The following is a 19,420-nucleotide window of genomic DNA, read 5'->3' on the forward strand; positions in this document are numbered from 1 at the left end:
GTTTTAGGGTTATTAGATTGAAATAGCTATAAGTATCATATTTTAAAAAAATAGCTACAGTTTGAGTTAAAAAATAGCTAAATTCCATAAATATTTCATTTTTTTTAATACAAAAATACATTCAAAATTAACTCCCACTAAATGAGGTCAGTTAATGTAACTGACAAGGCTATTTTCCAGCCCTTAAACCCACTAATTTGGCACTTTAAAAAGTGTAACTGACCTATAAGGTATAGGATTCTGATCAGTTTAAAATTGAAAATATGTTCCTTCTTTCCTTTTCATTTCACGCCAAAAGCAAAAAAACAATTCCAATTGTCCCAACGTTTGACGATCAACCATGGCTACTATCACAATTTTGATTCGGCATTCCGGAAAATGGAGCGAAGAGAATTGCTATGTAGAATATAGCATTGACGGGATAGTGTTGAAGGAATATGCTTCGTATTCTGATTTAGTTGATTTGATTTCGGTACAATTGAACGTCGATCTTACAAAAAAGTGTATCAAAATCAAATACACTGTCGAAGGTAACAACACGCCTATGGAAATACGTAACGACATGGGTGTGTGCGTATATGTTCAGTTGAAAAAGATCAACACTCAATTTGGAGTATATCCATTGTGTGTAAGTATTTTTGATATTGATATAGTATATTCCGATTCTGGAGAAACTTCTATTGAAGGTGATGTGTTGCAACTTGAATACAATCAAGAATTAATTGGTACGAATGATACATTACCAATTGTCCCAACATTTGGCGATCAACCAGTAGATGCATTTGATGTTGGAAATGATTTAATAATTACGAACAGATCGCAAAAGGAGATAATGATTGATCAGATATACATGGATAAGTCGACATTGAAGGATGTGATGGAAAAGTATTCAACCGAAAAAAGGTTTAAATTCTTGGTGGAGAGGTCAAACTCTATAAGGTAAATTGTTGTTAAATTTGTTTCATTTTAAGTGTATTGAGTTATGTTTGCAGATGCAAAGCAGAACTAATAAAACAATATAAATTGAATTCCCAGCTATACTCTTGTATGTCAATCTAAAGAATGCCCATGGCTGATGAAAGCGTCAAGTATTAACAAGTCGAAGATGTTCAGAATTAGAGTTTTTAACTCTGAACATACATGTCCTTTAAAGGATGGGGTGCATTCAGATTGTCGTGCAACAAGTGGATTGATTGGAGGAATAATCGCACCTAAATTGAGAAATCACAAGAGAAAGTACACTCCAAATGATATCAGGGATGATGTTAGATTGGACTTGGGTATTGATATTAACTACATGTTGGCATGGCGAGCAAAAGAAAAGGCATTAGAATTGATAATGGGGCAACCAGCTGCATCTTATGGGAAGCTACCTGGATACTTGTATACCTTGGATAAGACATACCCTGGTTCACATATTCGAATGAAGAAAACGTCTGAGAACGAATTTTTGTATGTGTTTATAGCGTTGCATGCTTTTATAAAGGGATTTTAGATACATAAATACATTATAATTTTATTTATTTGGTATTCACCCTTTTTTAAAATTATAATAGGTAATATATTACCTTTGGCATACGGAGTTATTGATTCAGAAAATGATGCTTCTTGGACATGGTTCTTTGAACAATTCAAAGAAGCTAATGGTGAAAGAGAGAATATGTATGTGGTATCTGACCGACATAATAGCATAATAAAGGTTGTATCTATTGTATACAACAGTATCCAACATTACGCCTGCATATGACACTTGTGGGCTAATGTATGCAAGAACTTTCGAAAAGCAAATGAGCAATTAAGTGAAGTATTCTACACTATGGCAAAAGCGTTACTCAAACTGATTTTGATAAGCTAATGAAAAGAGTTGAGCAGTTTGATGTAAGGGTGAAGAACTACTTGGAGTTGGTTGGATATGAGAAGTGGGCAAGGTTATATGCACCAGTTCCTCGTGGTTGGGTGATGACGTTGAATATTGCAGAGTGCATCAATTCGACGTTGGTAGCAGCAAGAGAATTACCAATATTTGACTTTCTTGAACAAGTGCACTTGATGTTTGCTAGATGGAATTGCACAAATCGAAAAAATGCATCATGTACTTTCACACTACTTGGGAAGAAGTTTCAGGAAATGCTTGTGCTTAATGAATCAAAATCTGGGTGTATGATGGTATGTATGTTGAATAAAGCTTAATAATTTATGAGAAAAATAATATTTGTCATATTCAGTTGATTATGTATTCATTTATTTAAGTATTTAAAGTGTATTGGCTTTCATATGGAGTGTATAAATAAAATTACGTATTGATTCTAGGTTGTCCCGTCAACTGATTACATTTATTCAGTAAGTGATGAAGGGAAGAGTTATATTGTATGCTTGGAAAAGAAGACTTGTAGTTGCAACAGGTTTCAAGTTGATGGAATACCGTGCGCACATGCGTGGAGGGTGTTGAACAAAAAACACATGCTTCCAGATGAATATTGTTCAGACTTTTACAAGCCAGAAACAATATTGAGAACATATGAAGTGCCTGTGTATCCTCTCCCTGACAAAAGTGAATGGAATATACCTGAACACATTGATACCGAAGTTGTGTTGCCACCAAAATACAAGCGACCTCCAGGAAGGCCAAAGAAGCAACGGGAGAAGTCATTTAGCGAGTTTAGCAAAAGGAAGGGTACCAATTCTTGTAGTACATGTGGACAGCGTGGTCATAATAGACGTTCATGTCGAACTGCAACATGGAATGCATAGGAACTGATACATCCCACAATTGAAATGTTCTTTTACTTAATTTTTGTTTTGTCGAATAAATGACTTATTTGCCTTTTGAATTATTTGTTTCTTTATTTGCTTGCTTAAATTATAAATTAACTTGAATATTATCTCAATATTAAACATGATACAAAATTCTCAATCGATAAATATCCAACTATCAAGTTGATACTATTAACATTTATTGATACACACAAACTACTGGTAATAATACTTGAGAATATGTTGGTGAATACACATAAAACATTTACTGAACGTTTATCACTTTTAAGAATGCAAGTATCCAAATGTCCTCAAGTAAGAATTGAAAATAAATGAATATAGTAATACTTGTGTATATGTTGATATGAAAAGACCCTAGTATACATTTATACTATTGAATATGTTGATAAAAAAAAACACACAAACTGAACAGAGATATATATCCAAATGTATGTGTTCAGGCAGACTGGACATTTATACAAACATACATCGATCTCTTCCTACCATTACATTGAATGCAATAACCCAAACAAAAACAGTAAATCAACATGATCATATATAAATAGAAGAGTTGATAATGTTTGACAAAAAACTAAAATATTAGTTTTAACCATAAGCATAAAATAGAAGTTCAAAAAGATAACTAGTACAAGATACTAATCAATCCTAACAAGTTGACTATTATCGATTCTTGCGGGTGGCCTCATCATTCTGGGTGGTGCCTCATTCTCGCTAACAGCCCCTTCTTCCATCTTCTTCGCTGCATATTGCCACAATAGTGCGCCGTATCTGATGCGGTGTAACTTAGAATCAAGGTATTGAACTGGAATACCTTCACCCTCACTTAGGTACTCGGCAAATGCTAGCAAATATATCCCACAATCCCTGAAAGATACACTTATTAAATAGGATATTGTTTATTTAAAAAGTAAATTAAGAGACTATTTTTTTATACTTACAAGTCACCTGATCCCTGTTGAGGTATATCCTCCACATACGTCACATCGTATGCAATGTCCTGATCTTGTGTATCATCTGAATTATTGGCAATCTCCATTGACACATACATTGGCAGAAGCTGAGCAAGCTTTTGAATTTCATCCCTAACATAAGAGTTATGACCTGCTGCTCTGTATGAGTCATATACATAAATGCGTCGTTCAACTATTGACAAAACAGCCAACACCCAGTGATTTTTCTGCTCCACATTCACTGGTATGAACACATTATCGATTGTATTCCATGGAATGGCAGCCATCAACCTATACCCATTTATGTAATCACGTATGTCGCTTTCAACATTTGCAACACATATTTCGCTTCCAACTTTAGCATATGTGGCATAAATTTCATCAATTTTTGACTTGAACAGACAGTCAACAGTAGTGTATCTGTAGCGACTATTGATGTTGTACTTACTTTTTTTACGCAAATAATATAGAACCACATCAATATGCTGTCAAATAAAATAATCAATAAATATATGTGCACATCTTATAAACAGAAAGGGCTCCTTTTACGTATATATTCATGTTTTTACCTCATCATTTAGAAGTTGTTTATCATAAGACAGAGAGTAGAACCAATTCTTGTTTGATATGAGATAAATACCCAAATCCATATCAACCGCCAATTCTGCTTTTTTATTCTTATACCGATCTTCATCATGCATCCTTTAGATAACAAATAGAATTAAAATTTAAGTATATTATGTGTACAGATGACAATCATATGAAATAAAAATACTTACTTATTCATATGCCTAACAAGGAGCCCTTCACGAAGCCACATTGCATAATCGTCAAAAAGATCATAATTATATGGCCCTCGTATGAAGTCAGAAACAAAAGGATGTTTCTTTTCATAAATTTTTACCACATTGGAAGAGCTACCTTAAATTTTATTTATACAGACACACAAATTGTAACAAACATATTCTCGACCTATTTCCTCATCAATTTTGCATGAAAAATCATGTATGTTAAAAAAAAATAGAAGGGGGGGCGGGGGGGGGGGGGNGACATACAGGAGGAGAAACATTATTAATTACCAGATGATGATCCAAAATTTGTCGAGTATGAAGAAGAATTCCATCGATTGGGACGTCTTGCCCTTTGAACTGGCACGGGTGTAGTATCATAACCAACACCCTCTGGATGAACCACAACACACTTTTTGAGATTGATTGTGTCAAGGCTAGGTACCAAAACATCAAGCAACTCAAATTGTGACTATGATTGTTGGATTCCATCGTTCTGTAAGGCATTAATGTCTCTTGTCTGAAATGAAATGGCAAAGATAACATATATTATTCAGAATGTCACGCATAAATAATTTATATGAGTAGAACAATTAATATTACACTAATTAATACTTACAGTAGAGATACTATCCTACCATCAGAATTCTACCAAAAGTTACATACATATTTATAGTATTATAATGTATTATATTACCAGTAGGTATACTTACAAAGTATCATATGTACTGTTGGTATTGGAATGTATTCTATTATCAGTAAATATCCTAGTATATAAATATTTCTACAAAAACTAGAAATAAGTAAATACAACTTATAAGTTCATTGAATAAACCATAAGTATTCAATTTATATAAGGTATTACTTATTTTTGAATACATAATTGAATACATTTTTTAAACACCCTTATAAATACAATAAAATTTAAACAGTACCTCAAATGATGGCATTCCAACAGGCTGTTTGCCGTTAGACTGTTCATGTACCGACAAAGGGTCTTGTATGTGTATCTGGGCAGGCTGATAATTCTCCTGGACATTATCTTTGACGTGTTCTTCAAGAACGAATCAAAATGTCTGATCCTAACAATATTACAATAATAAATATTTTTTGTTTGAGAAATGTAACAGAATATTACAATAATAAATATTATGTTTGAACCTTTAAATTTTTTGATGATGTATCTATTCTTGAACATTTTTCACCATCCACTTCTAAATTAGAAACACAATTTAATTCACGTAGTACCTCATTTATATCAAAGTGAGGTTTATCCAAGAATGTTGAGATCTGGTTGCCGTCTTTCATTGAATTGTTGTTCGACCAATCAGGTACATGTGTTGGAGATTTACTTCCATCTTCCTGTTTATGTTATGCAAAAATAATTGAGTTTTGTAACATTGGTTAACCTGTGTATGTGAATGTATTCTCGTAATTTATCATTGTTGTGCTTAACCTGACATGGTGCTCCAGATTGAGGATTGCTTTTGTTGACTGCATCCATGACTTGTTTAAAATTTCCAGTATAAACAAGCGCAACTCCTTGAACTCATTAGTAACCTGATTATTAAATAAAGTGTAAGAATATATCAGAATACAATGTAAACTAAAAAAAATGGAACAACTTCCTTACAAAATCCTTGAAAGAGGCAAGATCTTGTCTCAGCACACCAATTTCGTCTGCCTTGGTATCTTGAGGTTGTTTCGAACTCATTGGTGGTGTAGTGTTGGCAAAATCATCCGGCTGATTATACAACTCCTGTACTGGTACATTATTCTCCACGGGGGTTGAAACAGAACTAAAAGGTGTACTTTTTGCCTTACGGTAACCATGCAATACTGGTGGACTTTTCTCCTTACAACTCGAACCTGCATGCATATTGAACTTTTTGATCGATGTGGACAATGAAACAGTTACCTTCTGTTTACCTTTTTCTTTATTGTGTGGCTTATGACTTGGAGGCTTTGAAGTGAAATCATCATCTTCGTCATCATCTTTGTCGCCAACTTTTTGAAAGGTATTCTCGAGGATTGCATCACTTTTTGATGGAAGCTGATAAAATGCAATCTCCTTTAGTGAAGGTTGAATGTTTTTGTATTTTAACTGCGCACAAAACAATTATAATTAACAAGTATATTGATAGACAACGATATCTGTACTAATTGAATAATGAAAATATGTTAAATTACCGGATTGCCGTTATCACCGAACATTCCTTCCATTAAGAATTCATAATGTATTCTGCTGTTTTTGGTCCTCCAATTGACCAGTTGGGAATACGATTGGTCTTCTTTTCAGCAATATTCAGATCAACAGCAGAACAACATTCATATATCCAAACTTGCATGGCAAGAGGCATACTATCAATTCTATAATACTTTTTCTTGGCATCCATTTTTTTTGTTATGCTTTTGACCAATTTGGAGAAAACATCTTTTCCCCAGGGGTATTCATTGTACCGGCCGCTCTCAACTAGATCAAAATGTATCCTTGGAATTGATGAGCTCTTCTTCTCACCGGAATAGATGAACGAACTGATAAAATACATAATTGCGAATTTAATAGCATCGTCATCATTCCCATCACCCCATACCTTGTTTTTATACTTACTGATCAACTCTGCTTTTCTGATAATACTTTTGCCCTCAAAGCATTGATTGATTAATCTGTTTGGCTCGCTTGTGTCAAACAAGAAATCGTCTTTATCAGCAAAGCAGTTCAACCCAGTAATGATGGCAAATTCTTGAATACCAAAACGGAGTGTGGTATGATTTATACGAAAGAACAGTTCATCCGGGGATCTGTCCTCCAATTCACATACCATCAAACACCTAAAGATTTGTGGTTGCGCCCCACACACGTGCATTTTGGTATATGCTCCAAAACATGTATCTTTAAATAGATTGAATTGGGTCGGTGTAAGCTTCCCCTTCAAATCTGTAACTATGTTATGGTTCACATAAACCTGCATGCGCAGGAGTTCGATCGGGCGAGCCAACACATAAAATCTGATACCCTGTAATTACGAAATACTAAAATATGAAACTGCACTTTTTTTTACATTAATAACCTCATAGTAACCTGATTCTATGCATACATACAAAATAAATATGCACCGACACATTCAAATAACTTCATGGTAACCTGATTCTATGCATACATACAACACATTCAAATAGAAGATGCACCGACACAAAATAAATATGAATGCAAATAACAATCTGAAAGTATCCACATATTCAGTAAACTACCATTTAACTACAATCATTTTCAAAAAAAAAAAAAAACAAAATGGCAACATAACCCCAAATACACTAAAAGGTATTCAATGTGTGAGAGTATGCCACACTAAAGGTATGCCATAGTATAATACATTAGAAGGGATATCATCCACATAACCTTTCTTGTTCGACTTACTGTACATTAGAATGATATTGCTTACAAGTTACAACATACACGAAAAGCCATTGAATAGCATGCTAGACAACAATCACATGTACAAGTACATTAATATTTCGCGAGTAACTGCATTAATGCGACTTAAAATAATAAACATATTAAGGCAATTACATACATCAACTTAACAAAATAAGGATCTCCTAAACCACATATAAATGACACAATCAAAAATAATCCAAGCTCTATTAAAATGTAACTACTATGTAAAACTATGCACCAGAAAAAATCTTATGTGCCAGAACATAATGCAAAATGGTTACACCAATAAACATTGCATGCAATTTGAATACATTACAAGTTGAACACTAACTACAATCCTACATCCAGATTACTTGCAACTTCTAATGCTCATATCAAAAGAATATTACATGTTCAGTTAAAAGAATCACTTCAACATTCATATTCATACAGAGCTAACAACATCACCACTAAAGTACTACAAGTGGGGTTTAAAGAGGTTAGTATGTAACATTACCACTAAGCTCAAAAAATTAATATGAGTGAAGAAACCAAGACAAAATACTACAAAGGCACCTACTCTAAAATTTTCAGTTCCCGATACTCCAGTTTCAAATTGTATATCCTCCACCTAACCTATTTACACTCAATTTACAGTACAATGCAGGTATATATGTATACACTTATCCTACATCCCAAAAAAACTTAAAAAATATACATACCTCTAGTTCTTCTTCACTCCTTTCTTCTTGTTCTTCATTAACTACATGTTTTCCAATCATGCCCGAAATAGCATCTTTGACTTTCCTCCTCTTGTCAATTTTTCTTTCAGCCACTTTGATTGTTGACCCTTCTTTCCTTTTAGAAGAGCCCGACCTTACTAATTCATCATTCAAATCCAATTTTATAGGGCTATTAAGAAATTTCGATTTCTTCTCTATCTCCATCGCAGCAATGGAGCCTGAAATTTGTGATTGCATTTGCGTTATACACAAATCAAATGAGGGTATCCCCACCATGCAATTATCAGGATAATATGTACCTCTTGTGATCCTCCTTGGAGTATTTGTTTTCGACATTGCAATGTTGAAAACAATCTTCAACTTCAACACTAGAAAGAAACATAAACGTATACCTATACAAGACTTTCAAAGAAAAAAATAGAAAAAAATAAAGAATTTGAAGAAACCTGTAGGATCTAAACAACAAATAAAACTCCGAAAATAAAGCAATGTCGCTATCGATTGCAAGGATCCGAGCGAAGAGGAGACTGATTTTGTGGATACTTTGAAGAGGTGAAGTTGATTTAGGAGTAATGTTTGTGATTTGAGGATAAAAATTTGATTTGGGATAATGAATGAAAGCTGCAAAAAAGGGGAGTAGGAAACAGGGAAGCGTGAAAAGAGGGTTTAGGCGTGTGAAATTGTATAAAAGGGAAGCGTGAAAAGAGGGATTAGGCGTGTGAAATTGTATAAAATAATTTTAGGCGTCTGAAATTGTATTTGCTATTTATTCATTAAATATAACCATAAAATATAAATAAAGTTAACTATAGCTATATTATTTTAATATGAGATATAGTTTGCTATTTTCTGTAGTTTTTCCTAATTTAATTGTGGCAGTTCAAGTCTTTTAATCAATGACCATTACTCTTCCACTCACATATCCACTATTTAAAAAATGACAAATTGCGGAGGTTAGGCAACAGTTGATTAACATTTTAAATTAACAATATCAGTTAAAACATCTAATCCAGTGCTCATAAGTCCTATTAAGCTTCAAGTGAGATAATAAATATAAATATGTAACAATGAGGGGAAACATTATGCTCTGAATAGATGAGAAAATAACTTACTTATCTTCATTTATCGTTCTTTGAGATTTATCTGCAAATCTTTAACGAATTTACAGTTTAAGAAACTTTCAAGTAATTATTGGTATTTATAGTGAAGCATTAGATTAATTTTATTTAAATTGCTCTCATGTATTATGATTCTTTTACCAGTAATGACAATCTTTTATTTATATAAAAATATTGAACATTATTTTTGTGCCTGTCTCTTGGTTGGAGTTATTTTCCTACCTCAACCATTATTCTACCTTGTTAAATTATTTAAGTATAATTTAGACTATAGTGTGTTTGTCATGAGAAACCATACTTAGAGAATATAATTTTCTTAATGATAATTTTTTGTTATCCTAAATTATTGTAAATGTATTGTTTATACGAGCTGATAATATAGTTTAAATTCTGAATTCGTGTCAACGGTAATTTGATTGTATATGTCACTACAAGTCTTGTAGGATGCTAGAATGTAATCAAAATTCATCAATTCTCTCTCGAAAATTTGCTCATATCCATCAACTTTTTTGTGCTTCTATATTTTCATATTTAATTTAAAGAGAAATATTTTGCAACTCAATCATAATTTCTGATATGACATAACTTATTAATACTCAATGGGTTAAATGCGCAACGTACGTGTCCGGAGACTAGTATACATGTATACACATACACATTTTTAATTCACAATATAGAATGAAACTAATTGTTAGCTGCGTGGGAGTTGGTGTCTTAGCTTAATTATTACAAGGGAACACAATTTATATTATACGAGAAAGAGAAATATATTACCCCTATTATTTTTTTTAAAAAAAGGAATTTATTTTGCTTCTTTTTTCGTTTTGTCCTGTGAGAAAAAAATAAGTCTGTTATTTACCTTAATTGATAAAAAAAAAAGATGATAGTATTTGAAGACTTGATTATGATTATGATATTTGTTTGTGTAAAATGTAAAAATTAAATAGGTGGTCTTTCATTATCAAGTTTATTAGGCGCTGGGAATGTGGCACAATTATGGCAAGAATTTAGTATATATATTGCGGCTGCCAGAAAGTAATATGAGTAGTTGTGGTGGCAAATGATTTAGCACGATAAATGGTGTTAAGGCGTGTGACTTGATGCCAACAAACCTGGTATTCTATGCGAACCTCAATTAGTTTGACCAGAGCTAGTTGTTGCCTAATGAGAGACAGATGTGATTGATGAGATAGTCTGACCAGAGCTAGTTGCACAAAGTTGTTGCCTAATGAGAGACAGATTTGATTGATGAGACCACTAGCGGTGCAATAGTTAGACACCGGGTCTATTCTATTCTATGCGAACCTCAATTAGTCTGACCAAGGCGGGAGGTTCTTACATGAAATGGATATCATACCTTTAATAGCCTTACAACTGTTGGGAGAAAAGCAATGAGGAATTCCAAGACTTTAATAGTGTAAATACCCATAGCTCATTCATATCATTGTAAAATGCACCAAGAAAAATCTGTGCTACTCCAAAATCAATTAGAACTATGTTGTTATTATAACTACAAACAATTACAAGTGGTGATTGCTAAACCAAGAAAGCAAAAAAATGCGAACCATAAACATTATATACTCTAAATCATATGCTATTCAATCGCCTTCCAACAAGAAAAGCAAAGCCATTAAAGATCGCACACCCTTTTGCTATGGAAAAATCAGCAAGTCAGGCAAACAGATATGAATTTATTATGCATGCTAGTTAAGCACAAATGGAAACTGACCAAAGCACCCCCACAATTGCTCTATGGATAGAGTTTTCAAGATTACACACCCCTCTGCTAGAGACTTACTTAAAGTAAGTTCCACGAATAACAAAATCATACACCTACAAGAACACAATACCATCAAACCAGAACACTCCCAAAAAAGAATTCAAACTTATCTATCTCAATCTTGTGGCAAATCCATCTTCAAATCACACCAGGATGAACTTTGAATGAGTAGGATGGCTCTAAAGAGCCTTATACAATTCATCAATCAACCTAAATCACAATCACATCAATCAACTACGACTTAATCCCAAATTAGTTATGGCCAGCTTTTTTAAGTCCTCTGCATTTCATTGTATTCTGGTTCTTTAGTACAGTATTCATAAATCATCACTCACATATGAATCCAAATCTTCATGTATAGTTACACGATTCAGTACCTGCATTTCATTGCGAAAAATTGGCTGTATCATATTCACAAGTACATGAAAAACAATCAAATAAATATAGCTAAAATGGATCGATATTCTCAATTAATATTCCTTTTCTGAACAAAACCATGCGTTCCTTTTCAACTAGCTTTACTCATTGAACAGAGCTAGTTGCACAAAGTTGTTGCCTAATGAGAGAAAGATTTGATTGACGAGACTACTAGCACTTATGCGCCTGAATGTCATCTTTACCTTAAAGCTGCTTAAGATTGTTAAACTTCACTATTCGACTTGATGCACTGAGAGTAATGAAAAAGGATTTTCGGGATAATGGAGATCAGGAAAGAGTGCAATAGTTAGGGGTGTTTTACCTCGGTTCTATTCTAATTTCTACGTGAACCTGAATTAGTCAGACCAGCAGGCGGGGCGAGAGAGATTTCATTGAAGGGAAGTTATGGATATCATATGGAGAATAACTATGAGAAATTTCAAGACTTTTAACAGTTGTAAATAGCCACAGCTCATTGATATCGTTATAAAATGCACCAAGAAAAATCGGTTCCAGTCCAAGATCAATTAGAACCATGTTATAACTACAAACAATTACAAGTGCCTCTCTGCATTTTGGTGATTCCTAAAACAAGAAAGCCCCTGACAAAGCCTTATTGAACAAACAAATGCAAACCATAATCATGTTATACTCTAATCATATGCTATCAATCACCTTCCAATAAGAAAAGGAAAGCCATTCAAGATTGCACACCCTTTTGCTATGGAAAAAAAAAACAAGTCAGGGCAAACAGATATGGATTTATTAGGCATGCAAGTTTAGCACAGAAACTGAACAAAGCACCCCCACAATAGTTCTATGTATAGAGCTTTCAAGATTGCACAATCCTTCTACTAAAGACTTACTTGAAGTAAGTTCCAGGAATAACAAAACCATACCACCTACAAAAACACAATATCATGAAACCAGAAAGCTAACAAAAAAAAAAAAGAAAAAAAAAGTTCAAACTTATCTATCACAATCTTGTGGCAAATCCATCTTCAAATCACTCAGGATGATGAACTTTGAATGAGTAGGAGGACTACTTTGGGAAGTCGGATTATGATGGTTGTAAAGAGCCTTATTCAATTCATCAATCCACTAAAATCAAACTCAATTCGTACACAATCACATCAATCAACTACGACTTAATCCCAAATTAGTTATGGCCAGCTTTTTTTTTTTTGATGACAAGGGAAACCCGCAGCCGCTACCCTTTGGGTGCGCACAGGGTAAAACCCCCGCTCCTATGCAATAGCTCGCAAACCACATAGGAGAGGTAACCCGCACTAGGCAAGCCTGGTGCGGCGAGCTCGACCCAGAAGGCAAACCCCTTGCTTTCGCTGGCAAGGGGTTTCGAACTTGAGACCTCCAACATGGAAGTCCCAAGCTCAAACCACTGGGCCACCCCTGCATTTCATTCTATTCTGGTTCTCTAGTACAGTATTCATAAATCATCACACTCACATATGAATCCAAAACTTCATGTATAATTACGCGATTCAGGACCTGCATTTCTTTGAGAAAAATTGGCTGACATATTCACAAGCACATAAAAAACATAAAAGATAAATGAATAAACATAGCTAAAATGGATCGAAATTCCAAATTAATAATCCTTTTCTGAACAAAATCTATGCATTACTGATTAGACAAAACAAAAAGCACATGTAAAGGTTCAAAATTCCCTTAATTGGAAGCTTCTTTTATCATCTTCCTAAAGTCAAATTCAGCCATCTAAAACGGAAACAGAACCAGCAAAAGATGGTGAAATGAAAACCAAAATTAAAAACAACAAACAGACTAAATTTTCCTGTACGACGTGTGTTTCAAAATCAAAGATCTGAACCCGAATAATCAGGCTCCAGAGCCAGAGCCAGATCGGTAGCGGTAGAATTTGCCGAGGACATGGAGAGTAGTAACGAATCCGATGAAGCAGAGGCTCATCACAAGGACGACAGTCGGGCTAATTTTCAGACCTGGAGAATCATCGGTATAGAAACGGAGCATGTTGCTAGCGTTGCCGGAGCCTACTACAGCGTTACCACCACCACCAGAGGAAGAAGCACCGAGCCTGCGTCGGCGCATACCAGCTGTAGCGGCGGCGGAGCCACGGGGTGCGGCTGTTCCCGGGCGGGTTGTGGAGGAAGAGGTGGATTGAGAAGAAGAGCCTCGCGCCATTGTTGGTTATGGGGAGAAAGTGTTGAAGAGTGTGATTATTATGAGGAAATGAGAGAGAGGGTGACAGTGTAATTAAAAAGAAAACTAGGGGCAGTTAAGATGACATGTTAGTATTGATTAGTTAGGCGGGTTGTTACGTGGATAAACATGAGTGCATAGTGTACAACAAAATAAGATACTTTTGGTGGTTTGCAGAGTCCATAAAAGGATCATCATTTATGTATCTCTTCGTTCGATTGACAAGTGTTAGTATAAGAGTATATAAGAATCTATATTATCAAAATTATAATATTTAAAAATATTAATTGAATTTTTACCTATAATATAAATAATCGTTATTGTTTTTTATTACTCCATTTGTTTAAAAAAAAATGACATACTTTCCTTTTTAGTCTGTATCTAAAAGAATGACTTTTATTTTAACAACACTTTGATTTTAGATTTTCATGTGTTATATTTAAGGTCATAAGATTAAATGATATTTTTGTATATTTGACATAATTTTAATTTAAGACCACAAGATTGAATTTTTTTTTTTTATTTTCTTTAACTTTGTGTCAAGTCAAACTAGGTTATTCTTTTTTAATCGGAAAAAGTATTATTCCAATATTTAGTATTTTAAAATTGACTATTTTTTTAAAAAAATTGTGTTATAAAATTATATTAAAAATGCTAATATTTAAGATTTCAAAATTAATACAATTTTATTAATTTATAGCAATTCTTTCTTTCTTTATTAAACGCAATAACAAGTCATTTTCTTTCCCCTACAAATTTCGAACGCTTCCTTCACACTTTGAAGTGTAGGTTTTAGTAATGACTCAGACGGTTTACATGTGTATTAAATTAAAGAGAAAATATTGTAAAACTAAAGTAAAACAAGACAAGAAATATAAAAGATGATAGCAATAGAAATAGTAAAACAAGAGATGAGAGCTTTTCTTATTATTCCAAGTCTTCAAATATATCCAATATGAACCCTTGCCTCTATTTATAGTGTAACATAGAGACATACAAAAGGTTAGTCATAAACATGACATTAACATGAATATAATGGAGGAGGTTATGAAAGTGAAAGGTTACAAGAATAATGGTGTTATAAAGTTGGAGGTTATGGTTATCTTCATAATGGAGGAAAGTAATGGAGATAATGGGTGAGAGTAACTTCTTGGTGTAGTGGACATCCACACTATAATATTTTATAACAGAAAAGACATAATAACAGAAGTTATCTTAAATTTTTAAAATGATATCTTAATTTGTAAGGGTGTTTTATACCCCACAAAAATATTAAATACCTTTGTAAATATACCATTTCAACTCATTTTGTCACCACATGCGTGATGCTCACCTTTTAATTTAATTAATTTAATTTAACTATTAAATCAACCTGACCCAATTTGTTTCAAAAAGGAAAAAAATTCTTCTTTTGTTTTCTATTTCTCAGTTTTTCTGCTCGTTTTCTTCATAACAACTGATCTTAAAGATCATCTGTTTCATATTGATAAATGGTGACAATTTATATTTCACAACTCGATCTAAATTTGCCTCCAGTTTTTTCATTTCTCCTTGGAAGTTTTAAACTTTTTTTTTTCAATAATTTGAACTCACAATCTTAAAATTGAATTAGATTGAGGATATTTACTTTGTGAGCAAACCCTATTATCAAATTTGCTTCCATTAAGAATGATGATGTATTAAAATGAAGTACATTTCTTTCCATTTCTCTGTTGAGTTTTTTTAAGGGAAGATGATGTATTTAAATGAAGTAAATATTTAATAAATAAAACAACTGAAATGTGGCGCTTTTTCATTAGTTTTTTGGCAGCAAGAAAATACATCCACACGCGTTATTATTTGCGTGCTCACAAACTAGGTGAGAAAATGGACCGAAATAATATATTTACAAAGATATTTAATACTTTTGTGAGGGTAATAGGATGCTCGCAAAGTTAAAGGTGTTTTTTAAAATAAAAAAATTGGGAGAACTTCAGTGATGACTTTATGTTTTTTTTTGTCACAAAGTGGGTGAAAATCAAAGAAAATGAGCAAAATGGACCTTAATATATAGGTAATGCTTTATGCTGATCCTTAATATATTTCACTTGATTGAAATAGTCCTGCATGTATAACAAATGTGTTCATGTTGCTTCTTAATGTATTTTACTTGATTGAAATGATCTTTAATGTATAACAAAATGTGTTCATATTGGTCCTCCAACCTAAATCTAATAGATTTGTAAAAAAAAGGGTGTTTAATTAAACTAGGAACCCTATGTAGCTAATAAAATTCAACATTGTTGTCTTAATTGTTAGCTCTAAAGAAAGAACTCCAAAAAAACTAACACCATTTTCTCTCTTCTTAATGTTCTTGCTTTAATGACTTAGCCACACTTCATTGCTCTCATATAAGAGTCATAATACCACACTTGTAGCACTTACATTTATCGAAAAGTAACACCCTAATTCCTCGCTTAATTTATGTCAAACTTACTAGATCAAATCTTAAAACTAACATCATCACTCTCATGTTGTCATTCTTTTATCACGAAAATCATCTCAAATTTAAGCTTAGCGTCTAGTACTAAATACGATATCAATACAATTGCTCACATACTATACTAGCTTACGACTACTAGATAAAATTAAGAAACACTCGCCCATTAAGACCTCATGACAAGTAGTTAATATTTATCTTCAGTCTATCAATTTCAATATTACCGTCACATTTCTTTTCACAACCTAAGTACTATTCACTCATTTACTACGCATCATTGCCTAATTAGTTCTATAACCCTTTGAATACCATGGGGTTTTCCATTTGAAAATCATAAGCCTAGATTAGATCTATCACCTCATGAATACTCTTCTCTTCTATTCAACACCTATACTTGGTCTTCACTACTACAACGACACATCATCTTAAACTCATTTCTAGTTAAAGTATACTTTAACTTATCCTGACTAGTGACTATTTATGTGCCTTCTATACTGAAATCGACATAAAATTATTATTCCTTAGGCTACACATAAAGGTAAAGTCCTCATTAATGATTTACTAGGTACACGGCTATTACTACACACTTTTACTCAATAACTATCTACATTACTACATCTCTAAATGCATACTTCTAATTCTGGGCACTGCTACTGGCTTATAACATCGTAACTCATACTATCTTTCGGTTGAAAAATATTATCCAATCATTCAAAAACATACTCTCCTCTTAAAGGGTGTTGCCTGAAACAATGTTTTAAAGAAGAGAATATGAGAGTACGTATTGCTTTGTCTCAAACACACGATTCATATGAATAAGAGTGCATTCTTTCGGATCAATAAACTTAAGCGGACAAATGGACTTCTCAAGCTCTTATGTAGTCTCTTGACTTTCTGCAGAATTTATTTAAGAGTAACTTATCGATAATGATTTGGGCTGACATTTTAACCACCTTGAGTATGAGGGGTAGTCGAATGGATTTGAAAAACACACGAGTATGAATGATTAACATTTCAAGGACATTTAATCCAGTTCTAAGTGTCAACGATCGTTAGTCAGTATAATAACCCAAGTAAATGAGTTGGGGTCGAATCCCACAGGGAGTGGTACGTGTTTAAGATTCAAGAGTAAAGTACGAATATGTTCAAATCATCCATATGAAGACATTTACGATAAAAACATAATGTAAATCAGGGGGTGATACGAATGTCAAATAAGGAGGTTTTGGTATTAACTATTGATGAGTCCACAAATTGGACTCATTTAGGGCTTTATTTTAATGAAAATAGTGTCCTTGAATGCTTGTTTTATCTCAATACCTGATTAAAATGTTGAAGTTTCATGTATTTGAAGTTTTAGAAGAAGCATGGACACTTAGGCGCAAAACGGAGCAAATAGGGCCGAAAAAAACAAGAAATGGAATCCTACGGATCGTCGAGTTTAACTTGGCGAGTCGCCGAAACGACATGAACCGCCCTTTGTTCCAGTACGCGAAGCCTTGAAGGAAGTGGATCAAAAGGGGAGGAAAGAAGCAGTCGGTGAGTCGCCGATCAGTTCCGCGAAGCAGTACTGTACCACCCAATGATCCAGAATGCGAGGATCCTATAGGCAAGACACTGAAGGCGATGAGCTGACCAAAGATCGGATCGCCGATGATCTCGACAAATGTCGCCAAATAATACTCCGCAGCACAATCTGTGAAAACTATAAATACTATTTAGAGTTGTAGTCTTAAGAAAAAATGGAGTGTGAAATAATTATTAATTATTATTATTTTCACTTTAGAACATACTTTAGCTAATATTTTTCTCTCAAGTTTGGAGAGGGTTTTGTGGAGATTTGAAGAAAGGAGTTCTTCTTCCCCAAGTTTGGAAGTGGGTCTTCTCTATTCATTTTTCTTTGCTTAATTCAAGGTTTAATTTCTTATACCCAGTTGATTTCATTATCATGTTAGGTATAATTTTTTATTTCTTGATGTGTGACTAAAAACCTCCATTCTTGGGGTGTGATTTAGCAAATATGGGTTGATATTCTTGTTGGGTCTTGCTTGTTGATAGGTTAGATGTATTTTAATGGTGATTTCACCTAGTGGTTGTGGTTTAATCTAAAGGTTTTGTAGTTGCAAATACAAAGCCACCTATGTGTTTTTGGCTTGCCCGAGGGGGAGGTCGCGAAACCAAAACCACTAGACTGATGGCTTAAGGAGTGGGTCAACATGAGGTTCAGCCCGAGAGGGTGAGCCCTAGTCCCATATCCTAACACTAAGCTCGAGAGAGTGAGTGGGGTAAGGCGTAGGCTGGTCTTCATGCAGCAAATGAGTGTCTGAGAGGAACGCATTTGAAATGGGGTAAGTTGCCCGAGAGGGAACTCATTTCCATTTAAAGCTTAGCCTAGTCACTATTCTTTTGCAAATTTCCTATCGAAAGCATATACCCAACAATTTCTCTCAACTTGTATTGCGGTCACATCCCAAAAACCTTTCCCCATACTTGATTTTCTTGTTTATTTTGTTATTTTAGTACTTGTTACAAAACCCTTTTTAATATTTGACGATTTCGTGTCACCCCCTTTAATTTACTATGTTTTTATTCATTAATATCTTTAGTTACGACTAGTTAGAATGTAAATTCTATTTTTCTACCAATTCTCAAAACCGCTCCCGTGAGACACGACCCCAACCCTCGGTTGGGTTACTATATTATCGACGATCGTAGACACGCATACCGTAGGTCAGTGTCGTTGGTCATGATAA

General features: G+C 33.7%; 2 protein-coding genes and 1 pseudogene across 2 annotated transcripts; 1 reads left to right on the top strand and 2 right to left on the bottom strand.

Moving 5' to 3' along the window:
* The first annotated feature begins 340 nt into the window (after window positions 1-340).
* Window positions 341-2,751, top strand: LOC125873853 (uncharacterized). Its single transcript, XM_049554701.1, has 5 exons — window positions 341-939; window positions 1,036-1,409; window positions 1,557-1,662; window positions 1,827-2,166; window positions 2,311-2,751. Exons 1-5 carry the CDS (start codon window positions 341-343, stop codon window positions 2,749-2,751), a joined length of 1,860 nt encoding a protein of 619 aa, XP_049410658.1.
* Window positions 2,752-3,530: 779 nt separating this feature from the next.
* LOC125874642 (uncharacterized) lies at window positions 3,531-6,909 on the bottom strand (annotated as a pseudogene).
* A 6,751-nt stretch (window positions 6,910-13,660) lies between these two features.
* LOC125873182 (protein transport protein Sec61 subunit beta-like) lies at window positions 13,661-14,208 on the bottom strand. The gene has a single exon (XM_049554071.1). The coding sequence runs from the start codon at window positions 14,168-14,170 to the stop codon at window positions 13,847-13,849; it is 324 nt and encodes a 107-aa protein (XP_049410028.1). The 5' UTR covers window positions 14,171-14,208; the 3' UTR covers window positions 13,661-13,846.
* Between the last annotated feature and the right edge of the window lie 5,212 nt (window positions 14,209-19,420).

This window comes from Solanum stenotomum, chromosome 8 (genome assembly GCF_019186545.1).
Source record: "Solanum stenotomum isolate F172 chromosome 8, ASM1918654v1, whole genome shotgun sequence".
Classification (NCBI taxonomy): domain Eukaryota; kingdom Viridiplantae; phylum Streptophyta; class Magnoliopsida; order Solanales; family Solanaceae; genus Solanum; species Solanum stenotomum.